Below are 20,263 nucleotides of genomic sequence, written 5' to 3' on the forward strand. Positions count from 1 at the left end.
TTGGGAAAACAGTTATCCAATTATGGTATTCTTTTGTCATTTGCAATAAAATTTATTTGTTATTTTGCCTGTCATCATCATATCATATCTATAATAAAATATAAAAATATTGTTCATGGAATAGTGATTTTAACAATGCCGTGGGGCCTATAATTAATTTTTTTAATTAATTGTTTTTTATCATTTTTTTGCAATATTTTTTCATTTAATCCCTGTAGGCATTTTTTAGTTACTATGAATAAAGTAAAATATCAGTAAAAAGCTTGTAGACACGTAGACTCGACTCGCATACCAGCTCAGCCAGTTGCCCGTGCAAACACGCACCACGTGTCCCCGTCACAAACCCAATGGACCCACATTCGGATGACGCCTTCACGCTGGAAATTCTAAATAGGAAAGGCACTTTAGGCCTTAGGGGGAGGGGACTTGGGAATGTCATTTTTTATTTTATCAATAATAATAACATTATTATTATCAATATTAATACTTTCTTCATTTCCTGTGCTTCATTTAGAACTGTGAGAGAAGTCAGATTGACCCTTGAATGGTCTATCTTGTTCTGAAGACCCAACACCTTAGGGTTTTTATTTTTTTCCTCTGGTTTTCGCGGGTAAGTTCTTTGATTTGCTCAATTGTTTCTTCTTAAGTTGGGGATTTGATCGGGTGAGACATTGATTACGGTGCGGGGCTCTTGATGATTAGGGTTTTTGGGAGGTGGGAAGAATTCTGGGGTTTTCTCGTGTTATACTTGTTGAGGTGGTTTTAGTTTCAGTCTCAATCGAATAATTCTGCGACTGCATGGTGGTTCTTTGGGAATTCTGATGTGGAATCATGGAAATCAATTTGATTGCTGCATGTGGGAATTTCCATTATGTGATGAAATTGGTTACGAATGTGGAATGGGGAGAATTGGGTTCTTGAAGCTATTATTGAGATTGGTTAGACTTGCAAGTTTGTCAAAATTCCATCAATTATAGTCTAGTAGCTTGTGTTTGGTTTGGTTATCCTGCCTCTATTTCCGGCAGCTCCATTTGCATGTTGGTACTTTTTCCTGGTTCCGTTTGGTTCAGACTAGATTGACAAAATAAATGTAGCAGTGCTTGCATTTTTATATTCCAGTCGATATTAATATCTGGGCGTTGTTGGCGGAAAAAAAACAAAAAATCTGGCTGTTGGCCAAGATTGAAAGCTGTGTTCTTAGAACACTTACAGGTACAGCAGAAGATCAAGAAAATTCCAAAGGAAAACGAGTTGAGTTTCGTAAAATTCTGTTGATCTTTGATAATTCGTTTGCTTTATGATAACTTAGATAATTGTGTGGAGAGTGTTGCCAGCAATTCATTGCAACTAATTAGATAATATTTGAAAACCCTGAGAAATAGTGATGGTGTAGCTACTCTAATTAAGTGGCAACTAATGGTTCTGGTGCATGAAGACATGATACAAGTCTCTTATTGTAAAGGAACATTTTCGGCTGATTTGTTGACTTTGAATTAACTTGTCTTTGTTAGCATGGGTATGAAATCTACTTTTCTAATTTTGTTTTGCAGGGATCTTAAAATATGCAGTCCAAGTCTGAAACTGCAAATCGACTGAGGACTGATCCACATTCTTTTCCACCAAACAATGTTTATTCCGAGCCTCCTTGGTGGCGTGGCGTTGGATACAATCCTATGTCCCAAGCAATGGCTGGGGCAAATGCATCGAATTCATCCTCGCTGGAATGCCCTAATGCTGATTCTGAATCAAATGATGGTCAATCTTTGTCCAATAGTGGGTTGAATGAGGAAGATGATGATGCCACTAAAGAATCTCCAGCTGCTGCTCCTAATCAATCAGGTGCGTTATGTTATAGTAAATAAATTTATCAAGCATTATAAGCTACAGGGGATACTGAAATTCCATATTGGTTCCTGGGTAGGAAATTACGTTCAAGAACACCAAGGGATGCAGCATACTTCATCGTCTGCACCATCCATGCGAGATGAATGCTTTACACAGGCTCCACAGCTCGAACTTGTTGGACATTCAATTGTGAGTTGGGGAAAAAAAAAGGAATTATAGTTTACGGTTTATTGAATGACATTAAATTATGGGAACTCTTGCTTATGTTTAAAGGGAAATTTTTGAGTTGTCTACTTTTGGAATGACGCGATTTTTAGTATCCTTACTATTCTTCTGTTGCAGGCGTGTGCTTCACATCCTTATCAGGATCCCTATTTTGCGGGAATGATGGCGGCTTATGGACCTCACCAGCTGGTATGTGAGGCTATTCTCTGTTCATACATGATAAAAGATTATTGTGCACGAAGGTCATCACACTCTTACTGATTCCTGTTTCGGATAGATTAGTCTAATTAGTAATTTAGCTTTTGCATAATCCTGATGGAGGGCTCTTGTCATATGCCATATATCTCCATGCTGTCTATAGTATGGTTTCTTATTTAAAACAATGCTAGTATTTTTATAAAAGTGAAACCAATAACTAATTTTTTTACTATCATCAGGGATATCCTCCTTTTATGGGAATGCCACAGGCCAGAATGCCTTTGCCCCTTGAGATGGCACAAGAACCTGTTTATGTAAATGCAAAACAATACCCGGCCATTCTTAGGCGTAGACAGGCACGTGCAAAGGCAGAGCTTGAAAAGAAGTTGATAAAAGTTAGAAAGGTAAAATGCTTATGCACATGTGAAGATGATTTGCTTGGGCTCTATATGCTGCTCTTTTCTCCTGTTCTTGAGTGCTGCTTTATCAAATTTATGTGAGATTTGTTCCCCCTATGCTGATGGTTAAACTACTTCTTTTCTGCTGACCTAAATATTTTCATGACAGCATAAACAAATTCCAACTCCTATTGATCAGGTCTGTATCATTTTAAAATCTGTCATGCTCTTTTAGACACTTGTGGTGTCCTTAAACAGAGCAAAATGAAAAAAATTATCTTAGGAGTTTTTGTTTTGAATTTTCTCTGAGGCAGGAGGATAGATTCCCTAGCCCCTATGTGAGTTTGCGCTCTTGGTTTATTCAAAAGAGTTTCATTTTCAGGTGTCTAGATAGCTCATTTTAGATGTCTTTTGTTTGTCCCTTAATTTCTCTTTTATTTTCCCCCTTCCTTCTTTTCTTTTCTTCTCTTTTTCCTGTCGTTTTACCATTAGGAGGTTCCTGATCTTCTGGCTTTGCAATCTTCTCCCAGTATATTCCTCTGTATCAACAGGGGGAGACCTTATTTGCATGAGGTTATCTACCAAAGATGCATGACCTCAAGCACAATAAATAGGAAACTTACTAATCTCTGGATCTTAGTAATTTTTAGAATCAGGAGTGTAAAATGCTCCTCGACCTAAATTGTTAAATGACATTTTGGCTCTTACAATAAAACGTTTTTAATTACTTTCATTGGTGCTCATCTCCTGGCCTCTTTGAATGGGTATCTACGTTGGATCAACAGCAGAACAATATTGCCCTTTTACATGTTTAACCTTCTGTTTCTCTAGCCTAGCTCTTTCCTTTCATTGTATATTCTCTGATTAAATGCGTTCCCTATCCTGCTGCACTGTTCCTTTTTCCTGTGTAACTTTTATATTGAAAATACCTCCATGGTTTTTGAAGAGAATATAGAAGCTGTTTCCCCTTGAACCATTTGATGAAACTCTGGTTGGGATAACTTATATTCTTATGACATCCTACAAAGCCATGGAAAGAGACGAATCTACTACTTTGCCCTTTAAAAGGTGCTGGTTTACAAAGTAGCTTGCAGATGTTGGCAGTGTGGAAATCATGTTAGTGAGCAAATGCTAAGGCTAGGCTTTGCTTGTGCATGTCATGTGAATAAGACAAAATAAAATTTTTATTTTAGTATTTAGTGATGGTTTTTGGTTGTAGCAGTAGGTGTACTATTATGCACAATATTCTGTACATGCCAATTTGGAATCCTTTTCTGGGTTTTGCTAACATTTCCTGCACAGCCATACCTTCATGAATCTCGGCATCAGCATGCGATGAGGAGGGCAAGGGGCACCGGAGGACGTTTTGCAAAGAAAAATGATGCTATTGATGGCAAAGAAAAGGATGTGGGATCTGGTCCAAGGTTATCTTCACAATCAGTTAGTTCATCTGGTTCTGAACCTTTACCCTCTGAGTCTGCTGAAACCTGGAACTCTCCTAATGTGCGACAAGATGCTAGAGGATATAAACTTTCTGACCAATATGATGCACACAACTATGCAAACAATAGTGGCCCTTATCATAATCGTAGTAGCTTGCAGTCTTCCACTTATCATTTGCACTCAGGTGAAAGAGTGGAGGAAGGGGACTGCTCAGGACAACAGCGGGGGAGTATCTCTTCCGAACACACTTCACAGAGGCGTCTTGCGATTCAGTAGAACCCCAGTACTTGTGGTATAGATGCCGAGGTAGGGTTTGTATCCAAGTGAAATAGCTAGTCTGTACCTTGGTTATCTGTTAACATCCTTGGCAAGTTATATGCCAAGCGGCAAATCATTCTTGGCTTTTATTATTGTGTTTGTGATGATATGGATGATATGATGTGGGGAGAAGAATGATATGAGTAGGCAGTGACTTCTTTTGAAGCCAATCAATCCTACATTCTCTTCTCATTTTTGCTTTTTTGTACAGAGATAGTCGTTAGTGAACTCAAGCCGAGGGATGCTTGGCCTGGTTAGAAGACATGGGAAATTTAAAACTACTGATTTACCTCCACTGGTTTGATGATGGGCCTAGGTTGTGTAACTCATCGGGTGGTTAACGCTACTTGACTCATAATAGAATGATAGTATGAGTTCGGACAGATTTTGTGGGTTTTATTTTTAGTTTTGGTTGCCCAACTAATTATGCAATAGGGTTGATCTCAATTTCTCTCCCTGTCCACACCTGTTTAAGTTCCCATTTTCCTTCATTAGTAATATGCATCGACATGAATGGAAGGCTTCTTGAGACCCACTGGCTTTCGTGTTTTATGATTCCATGATCTTGGGTAAATTTAGTTTGCAAAATATCTGTCGATTACTGCCATTATGATTTATGAATGTACAACAAGAAGCCTTATCCCACACTAGTGATTTATGAATTTACATTTAGGGGGGTTAGCCTAAATGTCAATTTCACTTTTAAGTAATTGTTTGTTGCTTGTGTGTGTATTAGTATTTCACCTGCTGCGTTTGGTTTTTTCCATTAATGACTTGATTTTGGTCCTTGTAAACAGCGTGTCTGCTCTAAATGATTCTGGAGATGGTGTGGAGGATTAGATCAAGAGTTGAGAATTTCCTTCCCTAGAGCGGGGTTTTAAGGACAGGAAAATGAGAATGTCAATAAATAATTGTTTGAAATATAAAAAAAACTTTAAATTCAAATAAAGTGGGCTGTGTATGACACTTGCGATTTGGTTCTAATCAACACTTTTTTTAAGAATACAATAGGAGGCAACAAACCTAGGGAAAAAATAGCGAAGGTCAACTTATATCATGGCCTCATTGATCAGACCATTAACTCGTAATACCTAAACATTCTACAAGAGGTTTCATATCGCATTTTGCATGAGCAAGCTAATTAGTACAGGTACTTTTTAAGGTAAGATTATGTATACCAGTAATTTTTAATAATGATAATTTACAAACTTATTTTGTAAATAAAAATATAAATTTGTAAAAATATCTTTTATTTAATATAATTTTAAATTTATAATATTTTCAATTCTCAATTAATATTAAAAAATTATTATTAAAATTTTATTTTTATTAAACTATTTTATATTTTAAGACAATAAAACTCCTTCAATATTACTTTATAATTTGGGATGGGTGAGCATTAATTTCGCGGTCATCTAGGAACTCTCTGTCTGACGTAATCATCTCTCTTCGAACTTGTGTAATCTCATAGGCGGGTGGTTTTATCAAAACTTTCGACCCCATGGTATGATCCAATTGAATGACAGCCCTGACCCCGCAAAGTTGAAGATTGATTATAAAGATTTTATCAGGGAACTGAGCCTTAGAAAAATTCTCGAGACAAATATTCGACTCCAATATTCTAGCTCAATTGGCTTCAAATTTGTTTACAACACAGTATCTTTCAGGAAATATTTCCGTTTCTTTTCGGCCGACGAGGAAATAATTGCCTTGAGAGGAGAATGTTCCTTAAATCGTTGACCTTGAGATTTCAAGCAGAAAGCAAAGTTTACACTCTTAGTTGTTTCAACAATGAAACTCGTCCCTCTAAAGTATCCATTGCATGCCATGGGCTTCACTCTCGAGAAGATTTAGGTACTCCAGAAATGTTAATATATGTATATATATAATGAATAAGGGAAATGAATTCATGTACAGCTTTTCCTGTGAGTTGCGACTACTTATTTTTCCAAATGTGAAGCTGGATTATGAAGTGCAATCATTTTTGAAGTAAAAAAAAAAAAAAAAAATCTGCACCTTATTGCCATACACGTCAAAAGACTTTGAAACGAGGAGGAGAAAGTTTCACCATAGTAGGCCAATGAAATTCAGATTACTCGTAGAAGATGGTGAACTTGAGATTTTCTCTTTCGGGGTTCAAGTACAATTCACCTAAAATTTAGAATCACGCGCTACGATTTGATATGGACAATTGTTTGCGAGTCTTAGCCTGACTTTACGCAAAGCTATATAATGTGAATATCAGACATAAACCGCATTATGATGCAGCGTCCGTTCGAAAAAAAAAATGGGGGGAAAAAACTATGCTCACAAAAACATTCAATTTGAAGAAGAGCTAGAGCTGCCTTTACTGTCATTATTTGATACATGGTTTCGCACTCAAAATACAGCAATAAAATTCTGATCTAGTTGCTAGACATTAAGTTTAGATATATAATTATGGCCGAAAGAAAAAAGTTTAGACATGTAATTACCACTAGTCATCCTGTTTATCTTCTTCACCTGCATCCCTCGTGTTCCCCATAATAACTTCTTCAGAATCGTACTGTTCTGAGAAAGTTTTTGCACCATCATCATCAGGAGTACTTGCTTGCTCTGGACTTGTTTTGCTCGTTTGTGAGGAACTGTCACTAGACCCCGTGGCATTGACCACATTTTGTTGCTTCTCCATCATCCCAGACAAGGCTAATCTTGGAGACCAATCAAGCACATCGTCAATGATGTTTGATACTCTCTTCTGGTACCTGCAGATAGAAAATATCAACTTCAGATAACAGGCACAGGCCGAATATCAAACCAAGAATTCCAAAGAGCAGAAATCTGCAATGTGTAGAAGGACCATCAGGAATTTTTCCTCATTTATGGATCACAGGACAGCCCAATGACGGTAGGAAAACAATAGAAAAAAGTGAAAGACATTTCTTCAGGCGCTAGTACCTCTCACAATAATATCAAAATCCTTTTTATCATCTTCAGCCTAACCAACTCCCACATGATCCCTCTACCAGACTCCACATAACAGGCATCCCTCAAGATTCTGCTACAAGCCTTTCCCAGCCCAATCATGTCATCCCTATGGTCCATTCCCCCTAATAGCTCTATTTTTTTCCCTAGGACAGCTCTCACTAATTATGGGGGTCTATCACTCAACGGAATAGGAACTTGAGCTCGGTGAAGTACGATTAAATTACAAAAGAGTGAAAGATTCTCGTTCATCCATAACACACTAATATAGGACTCACCTCGCTCTGGCTGCTTCATCAGGGGCATGATGTCTGAGCAAAAATATGACCAGCACAGCTACTATAGCATAGAAAAGCCTTTTTGTCCATGTTGGTCGCTCCTCCTCATCTTTCTTGGGCCAAAATCTGAATAACTCTGCCAGTGTTGCTTCTTCAGCCAGGATGTTGGGGAAAAACCAAACCCGCTTTCCAAGAATAATATATAAAGCACCAAATATTGTAGCTCTTACTGCAGGATTGAAATAACTGTTTATGAGTCATGGGAAACCACTGGAGCAGAATGGAGAACAGTTATCAAGCAAATTTCACATTATCATCAATGTTCTAACCGGGAAGCTTCAGTGCAACTGTGCAATAAGAATGTAAATGATTAAAATGCATTTAACTAGAATATTATATTATAGTATATTCTCAAATTCATGTTGAAGAAAAACAAAAAGGGAAAGGTTTAAGTAAAATGCAAACCTGAAAGATCACAGGTCAGCAAAAAGCATCGAAACATCAGCATGTTTTCTGCTTAGTGCATCAATAAATATTAACAGGACGCCCCTTTCTAAGGGGTAAGCTTCTAATGAATAAGTTCAAACTAGGATACCATTAACCTAACCATTGCAATGACCAAATGGAAGTTGATACATGAGTGTGCACGCAAACATTAGATTCACGTCTCACCACCAGCCCTTTCAGAAAGGGTAATGATGGTTCTCAAAAGACATCAACTACCAAGAGGCAGCACAGCTCCAAATGGGAACAGAATTGCTTGAACAGCAAACTCAAAACAAATGGACAATGTGCAAGTGTCAGCCATGGAGCAAGTCTGTGCTTGTCCACGGTGTGATGCTGCAACATCATAATAAATTGTCTTTTTGATAAATGGAAGTTGGCAATACAAGTCTCAAAAAGTTATTAGAAGCTCAAGGTAATATGATCAAAAAAAGAAGAAGAAAAAATAGAAAACTTACTCAAAAGCAAGGAGAGAATAAGCAGAAGGATTCCAGCACATGAGTAAAGTATTAATAGCTTGCAGCTATGTGGATACACGGGAAATAGGCAGATTGCCAATGTCAACACAGGCCAGCAAAAAGAGAGGAGTGTCTGCCAAAGTGGCCGACGTTTAACAAATGTCCAAGCAAAAAAAGCATCATTGTCAGAAAATACTTGTTCCTGCCAAAGACAGTCAAATATTGTTAGATTCAGACACCCAAATCGAAACACTTTCTTAACAGACAGTAAAGCATAAAGAGAAGTATGTTGTGGAAAACTTCATCCTAACATGCTGATTGTATCAGTATAAAATATACATTTTCAGTCTTTATATTAAATATATATATATATTCAATCTATGGATGACTCAAAATACACATAGATATCTCATCTAAGGTTCAAAGAGTGTGAGTTCCCTTCTTTTTCCCCTAAGATTAAAAAAATCCCCAATTCTATAAGTAGACAAAGGTTAATTTAATATCCCTTTTTATACCTTAAAACTCATTAAGCATATACAGCTTGCACAAATTATAACAAATAGACCTCATGTAAACGCATGATGAATCAGAACTCCAACAACAAACAATATGATGTGTGATATACAAGATAATCCAAATATAGAAAAAGAAAAGAGAAAAGAAAGCCTATGGTTGCTCTGATCATCAAGTTTCCATCTTCAAACTTGGGAAAAGTAAGAAGATTCAAACAAAAATAAAATACTTACAGGGAAGATTTCTAGATGTGCAGGCCAAGTTGATAATTTTTTCTTCCCAGGACGAACAATTTTTACCACACGATCACATCGCACTAAGAGATTTTTACTTAGTAGAATGTCAGCAATGTCTTCTGTTTCCAGATTCCTATCTGATTCTAGAATATCTTTGAGCTCCGGATGATTTTTCATGAAGCTCACAAAATCCTTCCCTCTAAAATATTCAACACGTGTCTCCTGTAGAACAGCCCATCTAGAAACCAAATCCTTATGGTCTCTCACCTTCTCAGCAAACATCTGAAACACATCCTTCTTTGCAGTTTGTTTCTAAAATCAAAACAATGTCAGAGTCATCATATAATAAGAGAAGCACGTTTACTTGTTCAGAAAGGGGTGGGGAAACAATACATCTACACATGGTTAGTTCAGCAAATTGGTCCAGGAAGCAGGGGTAAAATTTCAAAATATCACAAACACAGGGATTGACATAAAGCCTAGATCTATCAACTTCTATACAAATATATATATATATTGAGCTTTTATATAACTAACAGTTCTTGGCCGCAGCCATCTAATAATTAAATGAGATCCATAGTTAAAAACCCTTTATTTCAACTTGAACTATGAGTTTTCACAAGGCCATGGTTTTTCTTTTCTTTTTCCACAAAAATAATAGAAAACATAGTCTTATTACATAAATGTAACTGGAAAAAATAAAGCGGCATGTAAATAATGTGTTTGAAGAATTAGCATATGCAAACAAAGTTTTCTTTTCTTATAATTTATCTTCAAGATTCTACCGTGATCTTGTATGTTTTAGTTCTGTGGTACCAATACCATTGTTTTGATTCTGGAAAACAAACTGGCCTCAAAAATTGCGATTAGATCAATTCATATATTACCAAAATTCAATCTCCGAAGACACCAAGGTAAAAATAGTTCACCAAAGCATTTTCTGAAGAAATTCGCAGATCAAAGGGAGAAAGAGTAATAACCCTAGGAGGAGTGTCGGAGGTGGGATCTCTGCCTCCATTCTGGGTTGCTGCTGAAGACCGTCGCACTCTCTTCTTCTCTACTCCTGATTTCTTCATCTCAGCTTCACAGCTTCTCTCGCTTGCATACGCGCTCTTCTGCTTTTTTATTTTTACGTTAAGGTCACGAGTTTTGTATTTTTTTTCATTTCCTTCCACTGTTAACCTAATGGATTTTTCTCTTGGCCATGGTATATCTAAAAAAATAAAATTGATAATAGCATATCATAAAAAATTATAAAAATTTATATCATTCATAAATTCATGAACTATGATAATAAGATAAGATTTATGCTTATAGTCCATTTTAATGAATGATGTTTCTTTTGCAAAAAAATAATAAAAGATTTATGCTTTAATTTTTTAGTAAATCACATGCATGCTCCTTTCAAAATGTTTTACATATGTTTTCATTGTGAAAAGCAAAAAATTAATACTCATATTTATATTATAAAACACTTCTAATCGCTTTATCCAATTTAAAAAAAATAATTAAATCATTAATTTTATCAAAAAATAAAATAACTTTAAAAAATAAAATAACTTTTAAATTTAACTCATATTTTAATAAAAAATTTCAAATTTATAGTATATTCTTTCTCATAATTAATTAATTAATTTAAGTAGGAATAATATTAAAAAATACATAATTAATATCTCATAAAGTATTTTATTTCAAAGACCCAAAATATCTTATAAAATGTACGTTATAATAAAAATGAAGAGAATTGAATGAGGTATAAATATAAATATAGCTGCCTACAATGATTATAACTTTCTACTCCCCTGTTTTTCCTCACATATAATGTTTTATTCTATGCATAAAAAATTATGAAAAGATAAAATTAAAAAAAGTAATAATTATTTTTTATGTCAGGTGAATTATAAAAAGAATATCAATTTCTTACTATTTATATATTGCACTGGAATTTATATTACGTAATATTAAAAAGAATTTATATCAATTTCTCACAAGTTTAACATTTTTTAACGCAATATTAATAATAATTTATATTACGTCATTACAAACCAAAAATCAATGGTCTCTTGGATGATTTGGACGTGTTAAGCTAACAATATAAATATCTTTGCAATGAAATGACCAAAATGCGCTCACTCTCTGTGTATCTAGGACTTGAGGAGGCGTCGGATTATCCTTACCAAATATTTCGTTGGGTTTCAAGTCTGATTTCTGGGGAGGTTGAAATGACGTCGACGAACCTTGTGAGCTTCCATAAACATCTACCCCTCTTCCTATTTCAGAAGTTCAGGCCATTCGATTTGAAGGAATTGAATCTCCTCAAGCTAAACCGAAACCCTTCTTCGTCTTTGTCTTCGTCTTCTTGTTGCAGAGTTCAGGCAATGATGAAGGAAAAGGAAGATTCTGAGTCACAAGGATATGAGATAGACAGAGATAAGGCCAGAGAAGCCCTCCAAAAGCTTGACCAACAGCTTCAGTCTCTCTCCACTAAGCAAGTCTCTTCTCCTAAGCTCAGAGGTACTCTCTATATATCGTAGATTAACTTCTGAACCAGCTTCATCTCTGTTTCTGAGTTCGATTCGTAATTAACGATCGTGGGAATTGGAAATTGAAGTTGTAATCAGTAATTGATTTTATTATATTGTGCAGCCTCGGAGGTGAAGTTCGAAGAATCAGAGAGAGTGAAGAGTAGCTTGAATATGAGAGAAAAGGAGTTCGAAATATCAGACTCGTTTCTGGGTTATACCGCAGTTGCTCTAGTTTTATTCACTATCTTCTACAATTTTCTGTTCGACACTGTAATTGCGCCTTCCATTGATGGTGCTCCTTGATCTTGGACATGACCATGATTGTACCATCAAATTGAAATCAAGAGAAAAATAGGAAAACAAAATTACAGGGACTTGTAACGAGGTTTATTATCCTCTTTGTCTTTGTTCAGTCATCTTTTTTATTTCATGACCGCTATCCTATTGAACCTGAGATCCAAGATAAGCTGACACAAGTTGAACGAATCGCCCTTGGGTTATCTTTTTCCTGAGGCTCTTTGCATTATATATTTACCATACCTGGACAGGAAAAATGAACTGGAGAGAGCCTAATTCTGTGTTAGAGAGAGTCTAGAAGTCCTAAACGTAAAGCAGCAAACTAAAGGAGAGAATAATTTTAACATACAAAATGATTACTTTATGTAATGCTTTTAGTGCAGACGATTCATTTGGTTGACGCAAGTGTAAGCTAATTAAAGTCAGTGGGAGAAATTTTGTGTGTATCCCTGTTCTTAATTCAATGTTCGTCTTGTGGGACGCAGTCATCAAATCAAAGTTCAAAAAATAAGTAAATAACAAGGTTAAATCAAGCAAGACATCCTTTTAATTATGTTGGCTTCGTTTTTTGCTTTTTGTTTTTTTTGAAATGGCTATTTTTTTTTAATCATTCAACACACTAGAGGAGATACTATCATTCAACAGAACGAGAAAACAAACAATCAAGAACACCCATAGGCCATAGCTAACATGGGAGCACATCTTTCACCAACTACCGCCGTAATTTACTTCTTCTAGTTTAATCTGCTTAACCATGTTTTTTATTTTATAATTCTGTGAATAGTGTGGCTTAAGGTAGCTTTTATATTGATATAGTATCAATTATCATTATTATATTACAATTTATGTAGTTATAATCTTTTCTTATTTTGCCAAAAAAAAAAAAAAAAAAAAAGATCTCTTAAGCTATTTTATAGTTTTATTAAAAAAAAAGAAATGATCAAATTGCACAACTTATTTGTTTAGTTAAATAAATATAAAAACTTTATTATAAACATTAGCTTTTTTTCATAGAAGGGGAAATTATTTCGAGGAAAATTATTTCAATGACCAAATTCATAAGTTGTATATTTTTTGAAAATTTCAAATTTACTCCTTACCTCGCATGAATCTATCAATTGAACAAGGAGAACTTACCATTGAAATAATACGAATTTACTAGTTGAATGATATTTACTATTATTGATCATTAAAACAATACAAATTTACAAGTAGAACTATAAGTATTTATCATTAGAGGCTTTTAGAAATAAATAACTTCCTAATTTACTTCTGGGAATTAATTTTCCCCAACAAAATGCAGTTGCATTTTTTTAGGGAAAAAAACCAACAACTAGAAGGACAAACTACATGCAAATTCGAAACTGCCCTATTCCCAAAGCATCATTATGCATAAAACGCTGGATAGCACATGAAATTTCTTACTCCCTCCATTCAAATTATAAAATATTTTTAAATAAAACATCACATATCAATAAATTTCATTAAATATACATAACAATCTTATCTTTTTAAAATAAAAATATAAACTTCTAAAAATACTCATTATTTAATACATTGAAAAGAGAAATGATAAAAATTAATTATAAAGAGAGAAAGGGTAATATTAAAATTAGTGCATTTAATAAAATCTTAATCCACCTAAAGTATATTATATTTTGAGATGGAAAAATTTTTTAAAAATGTCCTATAATTTGAAACGAAATGAGTACAATACATGAATCTTATAACCCATCGTCAAAGTATGGGAAGCTAGGTAATCTATGCACTTATTACCTTCATGATAAATATGAGAAATTTCCACTTGCCAGTTCCTATATAAGAGGATATTGATCTAATAAGTAAGTCTGCTATGACTATTTAGCATCGTGGTCTCCTGATATAACATGTTCACAGTGGTTAGGCAATCCACGTCGAGCTTGACCTTCCTAAATCCAAGATTCCACACCAAAGATAGTCTATCGAACATTGCCCATAGCTCCCCGTGTATTGATGTGCATGCTCCAATATTACAATAGCTTCCTCCGAGCCACTCGCCAGTGGAATCACAAATCAAATACTCAACTCCAGCTTGGCCACTTTGTGAGTTCACAGCTGCATCACAGTTTAGTGATACCTAGTCCTTAGGTGGTTTGCGCCAACAAATGATCTAAGTAGAATTCGTTCTTCCTAATCCATGAGCGCTTTGGATAGACATCTTCACTGTTCATGTGAACTCGAATAGAGCTCGAACTTCTTCTGTCAATTGGAAGCCTTGCGTTGTCATCTGTTGAAGATGAACTTGTTTCGAGCTTCCAAAAGCTTCTAATAGATGAGCTTAAACTTAGAGGCCAACTCAACACTAATGCATTTACAGAGTTAGTACTCCTTTTAAACAAGTTTTAGAAATGGAGAGTGACAATTAAGTTTTAAAAGAAGAAATTAATGACAGTTGAGTTCTAAATAAATTTTTTTAAAAAAATCAGTTATAAATATCACCTCAAACAATTATAAATTTAAAAATTTTAATTACAAATATAATATTTAAATTTAATAAATTATAACAATTAGTTTATAATTTGAATTTTTAATTATAACTTTTTAAATTAATATTTTCAATTTATTTAAAAAAATTATCAAGAATTTAATTATTATTAATTTATTTTTTTGGGACTTCATTGTTGTCATCCTTTTTACAAATTACATTTACCGTGTAAGCTGAAGTTCACTTTTAATAATTTTTGGTGGATAGTCCTTTCTTTCTTCCGTAATTGGTTTCCGATCCAAACTTCAGAAATGCTTTACCAAAATATCCTCTCAGTTCCGGCTGGAAGAATTTCCTGTATAACAGAATCCCTACTCTGCTCCTGCACTATAACAATTTCAATCTTTAGGAATATTTCTGTGAAAGCCTCAGGTGTCCCAGATTCGCTGGTTCGACGATGGAAGAAAAGCTTCCATTTAAGAATCTCCATAGCAGAGAGTACTCGGGCCACAAGAAGAAGGTATTTCCTTCTCTCTTCTGTTGGTAATCGATGAACCTGCCATACCCCAAAGGCACATTCTTTTCTGCTTCTTATTGTTGAGTTTTTGTAATAGTAGCTTTCTGCATCTGTTTACGTCTCAATTCTGATATAGTATTTTGCTCCTTTTCTGAAAGGTGCACTCAGTGGCCTGGAATTGCATTGGCACAAAACTTGCTTCTGGTTCTGTGGACCAAACTGCTCGAATATGGTATATTGAGCCACACGGACATGTAAACGTCCTCCCCTTTGGACTTCTTGCTCTTTCCTTTATTTTTTTAAGACCGTGCATTGCTCAGAATAGAGCTAGGGACGATCTTATTGCTTTCTCATCTGGTAGCTGTGTGCAGGATATTTTCTAATCAGCATCGTGATGTGGTATTAATAGCTTTGGCACTCCGTTTTCTTTGTTCTCTCTCTTCTTCTACTTCTTCTAATTATAATCTAAATTCATTGTCAAAACCACCAATCATGTTAAATAGAACCATTGTGATGAGAATATACTAATTGTTTTGTGGAGTAAAATTAAGCTATCAAATCAATGGGTTTGGTAAAGAATAATGGAAACTTCACCGTAAGAGCAGGGATTACTGTCATGACAAATTATCATGGAACGGGATGATTGATTACACTGGAAGTTAAAACCATGGAAGTTTTGGACGTTGAGGCTTTTATTTATTCATTTTAACGCTAGAGCAATGGTTTGGTGTAATGGATAGAGCCAATGAAAAACGCAGAGAAAAAGGCAAAAGCTAAAACCTTAAAGACTTCGAAATGGCATCAATAGCTTGGAGAGAGAACCAAGTTACATTCTGAGACAAAAATGGACAAGTTCTTTTTAAAGTTTACTAATAAATATGTTAACTTTCGTTGGTTGTGAAAAATATGAAGTCCACTCTTAGTAATTCTAACTAGTTTGAAATTAACTATGCAGGAGGTTTGGTTAGGGTAGGATTTAATTCAGAATTCTTGCTGAGAATTTTGGTTACTTTGCTCAATGATTCATGTAGTCCGAGCCAACTAGTCCAGAATTATATTTTTGCTTAAATGTATGGATTTGGGTGACCGCATCTATGTTTTAAGTTTTAACTTTAATGTTGTTTCCTTTTCACCTTTTTGCTGGGGTTTTCTTATATTTTTGGTTGTCACTATTAATGTCAGTGCAAATAATTCTTACTTTCTCATTATTTAATGTGGTTGAAAATTTGTTCATTTCTCTTTCTTGTTTTCGGGGTTGAGTTTTATTTCAGGGTAAGGTCAAAGATATTGAATTGAAGGGTCACACTGATAGTGTGGATCAGCTATGTTGGGACCCCAAACATGCTGATCTGATTGCAACTGCATCAGGAGACAAGACTGTTCGTTTGTGGGATGCTCGTAGTAAGTTATTACTCAGTTTTAATCTCATTTGTCACACACCATGGAGGAACTTAGATTGGGCATTTATATTTTTGGAGGTGTTTAAGTTATATGCTCTTCATCACTTGAATATCTCAAGATTTCCTAACAATTAACCTTTTGTAAACATTGAAATCAGTTGACAAATGGTTTTATTATTTATTTGTGGAAATTTTCATGGGGAAGATCACTGTTTTTTGTTCATGAAAAATGTCCTTGTAATAGTTAGAAGTCACTTTCAACTTTCCTCCTTTGAGTTAGTTGTAAAATTATGGTGCGAAGAAGGATTTGACAAAATGTTTCTCACATTTGGTTTCTGCAGGTGGAAAGTGCTCACAACAGGCAGAACTTAGTGGGGAGAATATTAATATCACCTACAAACCTGATGGGACTCATGTAGCTGTAGGTAACAGGGTATGTTGTTCAATCCCTTTCATTCACTGAAAGCTCTGAAATGCTGATGCTGTGAGTGGACACTTTAGTGGTGGCTATATCTTGAGTATCTTTTAATTGTTTCCTGCTCTTAAATCGTTGAGCTTCAGTAGTTACTGGCTAGACTTTTTCTTATAACTGCCTTGCTTTCATCAAGTATGTAATAACTTGTTTGGTTTCTTGTTGCAAGTGGGCTTTTACAACTTTGAGACAAAGTTACTCTCACGTTACTTTGGTCAAAATCACATTTTGGCTAAGACTAACAGGTTTCCAAACACACACTGAGTCTTTACCTTGTTGTTGTGATTCATAGGATGATGAGTTGACAATACTGGATGTACGGAAGTTTAAACCAATTCATAGGCGCAAGTTCAATTATGAGGTATTGTCTGCTTTATATTTTTGTTTTTGTTGCTTCTGACAGTCTGTCTTTTAAGTTGAAGTAAATTATTGAAATTGAACCTTGGAAATTTTCATAAATTCATCTTTATATGATTTCTTGTAGTTTCACTTGAACTGTGAATGAGCATTGGCCTTTACTCATTTAATTCATAAATTATTTTATCTACTTGATTACTTTGATTCTCTTGCCGTTAAAACCGCTCTGTGATATTCAGGAATCAGAGCTCAAATTACAGTCCTCATGATGGGCTTGTTTGTTATAGTGCAAATTACATTTATTTTATTATTGGATCAAAATCCATTGTCGATTTGCAGCTTCCATCCCAAGAGACCTGGTGCATTTGTTAAGAAGAATGTTGCGTTTTTACTGCCAAATCAATTCAAGTTTCAAGGATTTTGGAAAAGAGTATGGTTTGCTAATAATTTTTTTTTTTAAAAGTTATCTAAGATTAAGTGCATAGCCTGTCAATCAATCAAGTTTTTTGAGTGTTGCTATTATAATCATGCTCCAGTTTCCTCAACTCTTGCAACTCACTTTCTGCACAAGCTGTGTTTTCTAGGTCTTGTTTTCTGGTTTGGTATTCATCTCCTGAGTTCCATTTTCTTTAAACTGATCCACCATAGATACTGTTCAGGAGTTCATTGTTTTTTTCCAACGGCACTAAAGCTTAAATTTCTGTTAGTTCATAAATGTACCCATCTATGATTAGATAAAATAATACTATAAGTGCACAGTATTCCCTTTCATTAGATGTGTGATTGATGAGCGTTTTGGAACAGAATTGAATTCAACTGATCTATCTACTCTCGGTATATGTTCCAATATGCTAAATAAATCCTGATCTTCCCCCCAACTTTCTAGGTAAATGAGATTGCTTGGAATATGACAGGAGAGATGTTCTTTCTAACCACAGGAAATGGTGAGATCATTGATTGAATTGATACTTTTTTTTTTTTTAATTCCAAGATTTAAATCTCATTTTCCATAGCTTGTTCTCCAATTTAGGGACTGTTGAAGTACTGGCTTACCCATCTCTGCAGCCTATGGATACCCTCATGGCCCATACAGCTGGTTGTTATTGCATTGCTATCGATCCAGTAGGAAGGTATGCTTCTTCTATTTGTGATCTTGTTAATCGTACTTGGATTGTCAAGTTAAGAGTCAAGTATAGCTTCATAGCTGATTCTTAAAACTAACCTGTGTTGCATTTTAGGTTTCTGTCTTCTTTTGCTTCAATAGAATACAAATTATTCATAAAAAATAACAAACTTGAAAAAGTATACTCAAGTAGTACCCTCATGTTACCGAGGCAGATATTTTGCCGTTGGAAGTGCAGATTCCCTAGTTAGCCTCTGGGATATCTCTGAGATGCTCTGTGTGCGTACCTTCACCAAGCTCGAGTGAGTTTCCCTGGATTTTCATGTTCATATGTTAGCTCATCTTGTGTGTTTTTTTTTTTTTTTTGGTTATAGCTTGTAATGACTGATTTGAAATGATTTTCTGTTTGTGTTCCTCAGGTGGCCTGTGAGGACAATTAGTTTCAATCATACTGGTGAATATATTGCTTCTGCCAGTGAAGACTTGTTCATTGATATAGTAAGTGTACCTGAACCTGACTAGAGCTGTTCACAGGCTGGCTTACCAGGCTTGGAACATGCACACCAGAATTCCTACGACATCCTTAGACAAACTGTTTCTCCTTTTGAAACAGTCGAACGTGCATACGGGACGAACAGTGCATCAGATTCCATGTAGGGCGGCTATGAACAGCGTGGAATGGAATCCGAAGTACAATTTGCTTGCATATGCTGGTGATGACAAAAACAAGTATCAAGCTGATGAAGGTAAGTTTTTCTGGACATGTTACCAGGCTTCGTTAGAAACCCAGGATTCACAAGAAGGCTAGAATTAGTTAACTTCTTTGCATTTTGTTTTTGCAGGTGTTTTCCGAATTTTTGGCTTTGACAGTGCCTAGTACTTACCTGAGGCTTATGTTTAGCTGTTTTCTTGTCTTACAGTTGCAGTGTTACTTAACATTGGGTCATTGTAATTGTAATTGTGGAATCTGCTACTGTTTTTATTTTAACTCAAGGCACCGCGAGCGACAATAGTAAATTATTCAAGCCTTTGCTTTTGACCTTTTTTTCTTTTTGTCAAGACGAGGTTGAGAGCTTGATCGACGTTGAATTCGCGGGTTAATGACGAACCAAATATAGTTCCAACAAAAAAAAAAAAAAACCGGAAGAAAAACAAGTAAACAACTTGCTTTTGCACGAGACAGTGTTATTAAGATATACTCTCCTGTTATATTTTTAGGAGACAAAATTACCTTGTAGGACAAGTCTCAAGTCTTTGCATGCATGACTTGACTTGTATTCATCATTTTCTTAACTTTATTAGGGGGCTTTTTAAAAAAAATTATTGTAATTTGGCCTCTTTCATAATGCTAAAAGTGAATACCAATTGTCTCACTTTAGGATTTGAGAATCCAATTTTCTTCAGTGTTATTAAGACAAATTTAGTAAAGGTTAAAAAAAATGAAGATATAAACGCGCTATGGGAGCCAATTAGATGCAGTTTAATAGGAGGCGTCATTAGGTTATGTTGCCCTTCAACAATAGAAATGAATTTTCTTTTTAAGAGGGCAAGCAAGTGAGAGTCACGCTCATTACTCGTCTGATTTTTTTGTCAAACTCGTTACTTGTCTGTTAATAGCGAATCAAATTTAAGTTTGATATTCAATACTTGAAAATGTTAATTTTCTTTCTCTAGCATGCCAGCCCGCTATTACTGACATTATTTGATCTTGAAACACTGAGACATTAA

General features: G+C 35.1%; 4 protein-coding genes across 9 annotated transcripts; 3 read left to right on the forward strand and 1 right to left on the reverse strand.

Moving 5' to 3' along the window:
• Positions 1–445: 445 nt before the first annotated feature.
• On the forward strand, positions 446–5,411 carry LOC129318500 (nuclear transcription factor Y subunit A-1-like). Of its 4 annotated transcripts, none has more exons than XM_054963311.1 (7): positions 446–610; positions 1,551–1,839; positions 1,922–2,034; positions 2,188–2,259; positions 2,508–2,672; positions 3,969–4,415; positions 5,225–5,411. In XM_054963311.1, exons 2-6 carry the CDS (start codon positions 1,563–1,565, stop codon positions 4,383–4,385), a joined length of 1,044 nt encoding a protein of 347 aa, XP_054819286.1. In that variant the 5' UTR covers positions 446–610; positions 1,551–1,562; the 3' UTR covers positions 4,386–4,415; positions 5,225–5,411. The 4 variants fall into 4 exon arrangements, with proteins under 4 accessions (XP_054819286.1, XP_054819285.1, XP_054819283.1 ...); XM_054963310.1 differs by lacking the exon at positions 5,225–5,411 and adding an exon at positions 4,639–4,962 and having other exon boundaries at positions 447–610; XM_054963308.1 differs by lacking the exon at positions 5,225–5,411 and having other exon boundaries at positions 450–610; positions 3,969–4,962.
• A 1,339-nt stretch (positions 5,412–6,750) lies between these two features.
• Positions 6,751–10,518, reverse strand: LOC129317135 (uncharacterized). Its single transcript, XM_054961489.1, has 5 exons — positions 10,361–10,518; positions 9,378–9,692; positions 8,632–8,833; positions 7,670–7,898; positions 6,751–7,171 (listed from the first exon to the last, which is right to left on the reverse strand). Exons 1-5 carry the CDS (start codon positions 10,454–10,456, stop codon positions 6,904–6,906), a joined length of 1,110 nt encoding a protein of 369 aa, XP_054817464.1. The 5' UTR covers positions 10,457–10,518; the 3' UTR covers positions 6,751–6,903.
• Positions 10,519–11,503: 985 nt separating this feature from the next.
• On the forward strand, positions 11,504–12,311 carry LOC129318362 (uncharacterized). The gene is made up of 2 exons (XM_054963085.1): positions 11,504–11,894; positions 12,027–12,311. Exons 1-2 carry the CDS (start codon positions 11,504–11,506, stop codon positions 12,206–12,208), a joined length of 573 nt encoding a protein of 190 aa, XP_054819060.1. The 3' UTR covers positions 12,209–12,311.
• Positions 12,312–14,998: 2,687 nt separating this feature from the next.
• On the forward strand, positions 14,999–19,576 carry LOC129317724 (THO complex subunit 3). 3 transcript variants are annotated; one of them, XR_008595031.1, is made up of 11 exons: positions 14,999–15,186; positions 15,342–15,437; positions 16,455–16,584; positions 16,925–17,016; positions 17,348–17,416; positions 18,299–18,356; positions 18,443–18,542; positions 18,751–18,837; positions 18,955–18,989; positions 19,083–19,281; positions 19,378–19,576. XR_008595031.1 is itself a non-coding variant. In XM_054962092.1 (11 exons), exons 1-11 carry the CDS (start codon positions 15,124–15,126, stop codon positions 19,410–19,412), a joined length of 942 nt encoding a protein of 313 aa, XP_054818067.1. In that variant the 5' UTR covers positions 15,007–15,123; the 3' UTR covers positions 19,413–19,576. The 3 variants fall into 3 exon arrangements, 2 of the variants coding, with proteins under 2 accessions (XP_054818068.1, XP_054818067.1); XM_054962092.1 differs by having other exon boundaries at positions 15,007–15,186; positions 18,955–19,033; positions 19,149–19,281; XM_054962093.1 differs by lacking the exon at positions 19,378–19,576 and having other exon boundaries at positions 19,070–19,198.
• Positions 19,577–20,263: the final 687 nt, after the last annotated feature.

The sequence above is a fragment of the Prosopis cineraria genome, unplaced genomic scaffold (assembly GCF_029017545.1).
Source record: "Prosopis cineraria cultivar Desert tree isolate PC_DT_omini unplaced genomic scaffold, ASM2901754v1 PC8, whole genome shotgun sequence".
Taxonomy (NCBI): Eukaryota; Viridiplantae; Streptophyta; class Magnoliopsida; order Fabales; family Fabaceae; genus Prosopis; species Prosopis cineraria.

Excerpts from the sequence above, each read along its gene's own strand:
- LOC129318500 (XM_054963311.1), top strand. The coding sequence starts at position 1,563 with ATGCAGTCCAAGTCTGAAACTGCAAATCGACTGAGGACTGATCCACAT. Across the intron at positions 1,840-1,921 it reads TGCTGCTCCTAATCAATCAG|GAAATTACGTTCAAGAACAC; the intron begins GTGCGTTATGTT and ends GTTCCTGGGTAG. Across the intron at positions 2,260-2,507 it reads CTTATGGACCTCACCAGCTG|GGATATCCTCCTTTTATGGG; the intron begins GTATGTGAGGCT and ends TACTATCATCAG.
- LOC129317135 (XM_054961489.1), bottom strand. The coding sequence starts at position 10,456 with ATGAAGAAATCAGGAGTAGAGAAGAAGAGAGTGCGACGGTCTTCAGCA. Across the intron at positions 8,834-9,377 it reads CACATCTAGAAATCTTCCCT|GAACAAGTATTTTCTGACAA; the intron begins GTAAGTATTTTA and ends TGTCTTTGGCAG. Across the intron at positions 7,899-8,631 it reads TATTCTCTCCTTGCTTTTGA|TAAGAGCTACAATATTTGGT; the intron begins GTAAGTTTTCTA and ends TCAATCCTGCAG.
- LOC129318362 (XM_054963085.1), top strand. The coding sequence starts at position 11,504 with ATGCGCTCACTCTCTGTGTATCTAGGACTTGAGGAGGCGTCGGATTAT. Across the intron at positions 11,895-12,026 it reads CTCTTCTCCTAAGCTCAGAG|CCTCGGAGGTGAAGTTCGAA; the intron begins GTACTCTCTATA and ends TATATTGTGCAG.
- LOC129317724 (XM_054962092.1), top strand. The coding sequence starts at position 15,124 with ATGGAAGAAAAGCTTCCATTTAAGAATCTCCATAGCAGAGAGTACTCG. Across the intron at positions 17,017-17,347 it reads ATGTAGCTGTAGGTAACAGG|GATGATGAGTTGACAATACT; the intron begins GTATGTTGTTCA and ends TGTGATTCATAG. Across the intron at positions 18,357-18,442 it reads CTTTCTAACCACAGGAAATG|GGACTGTTGAAGTACTGGCT; the intron begins GTGAGATCATTG and ends TCTCCAATTTAG.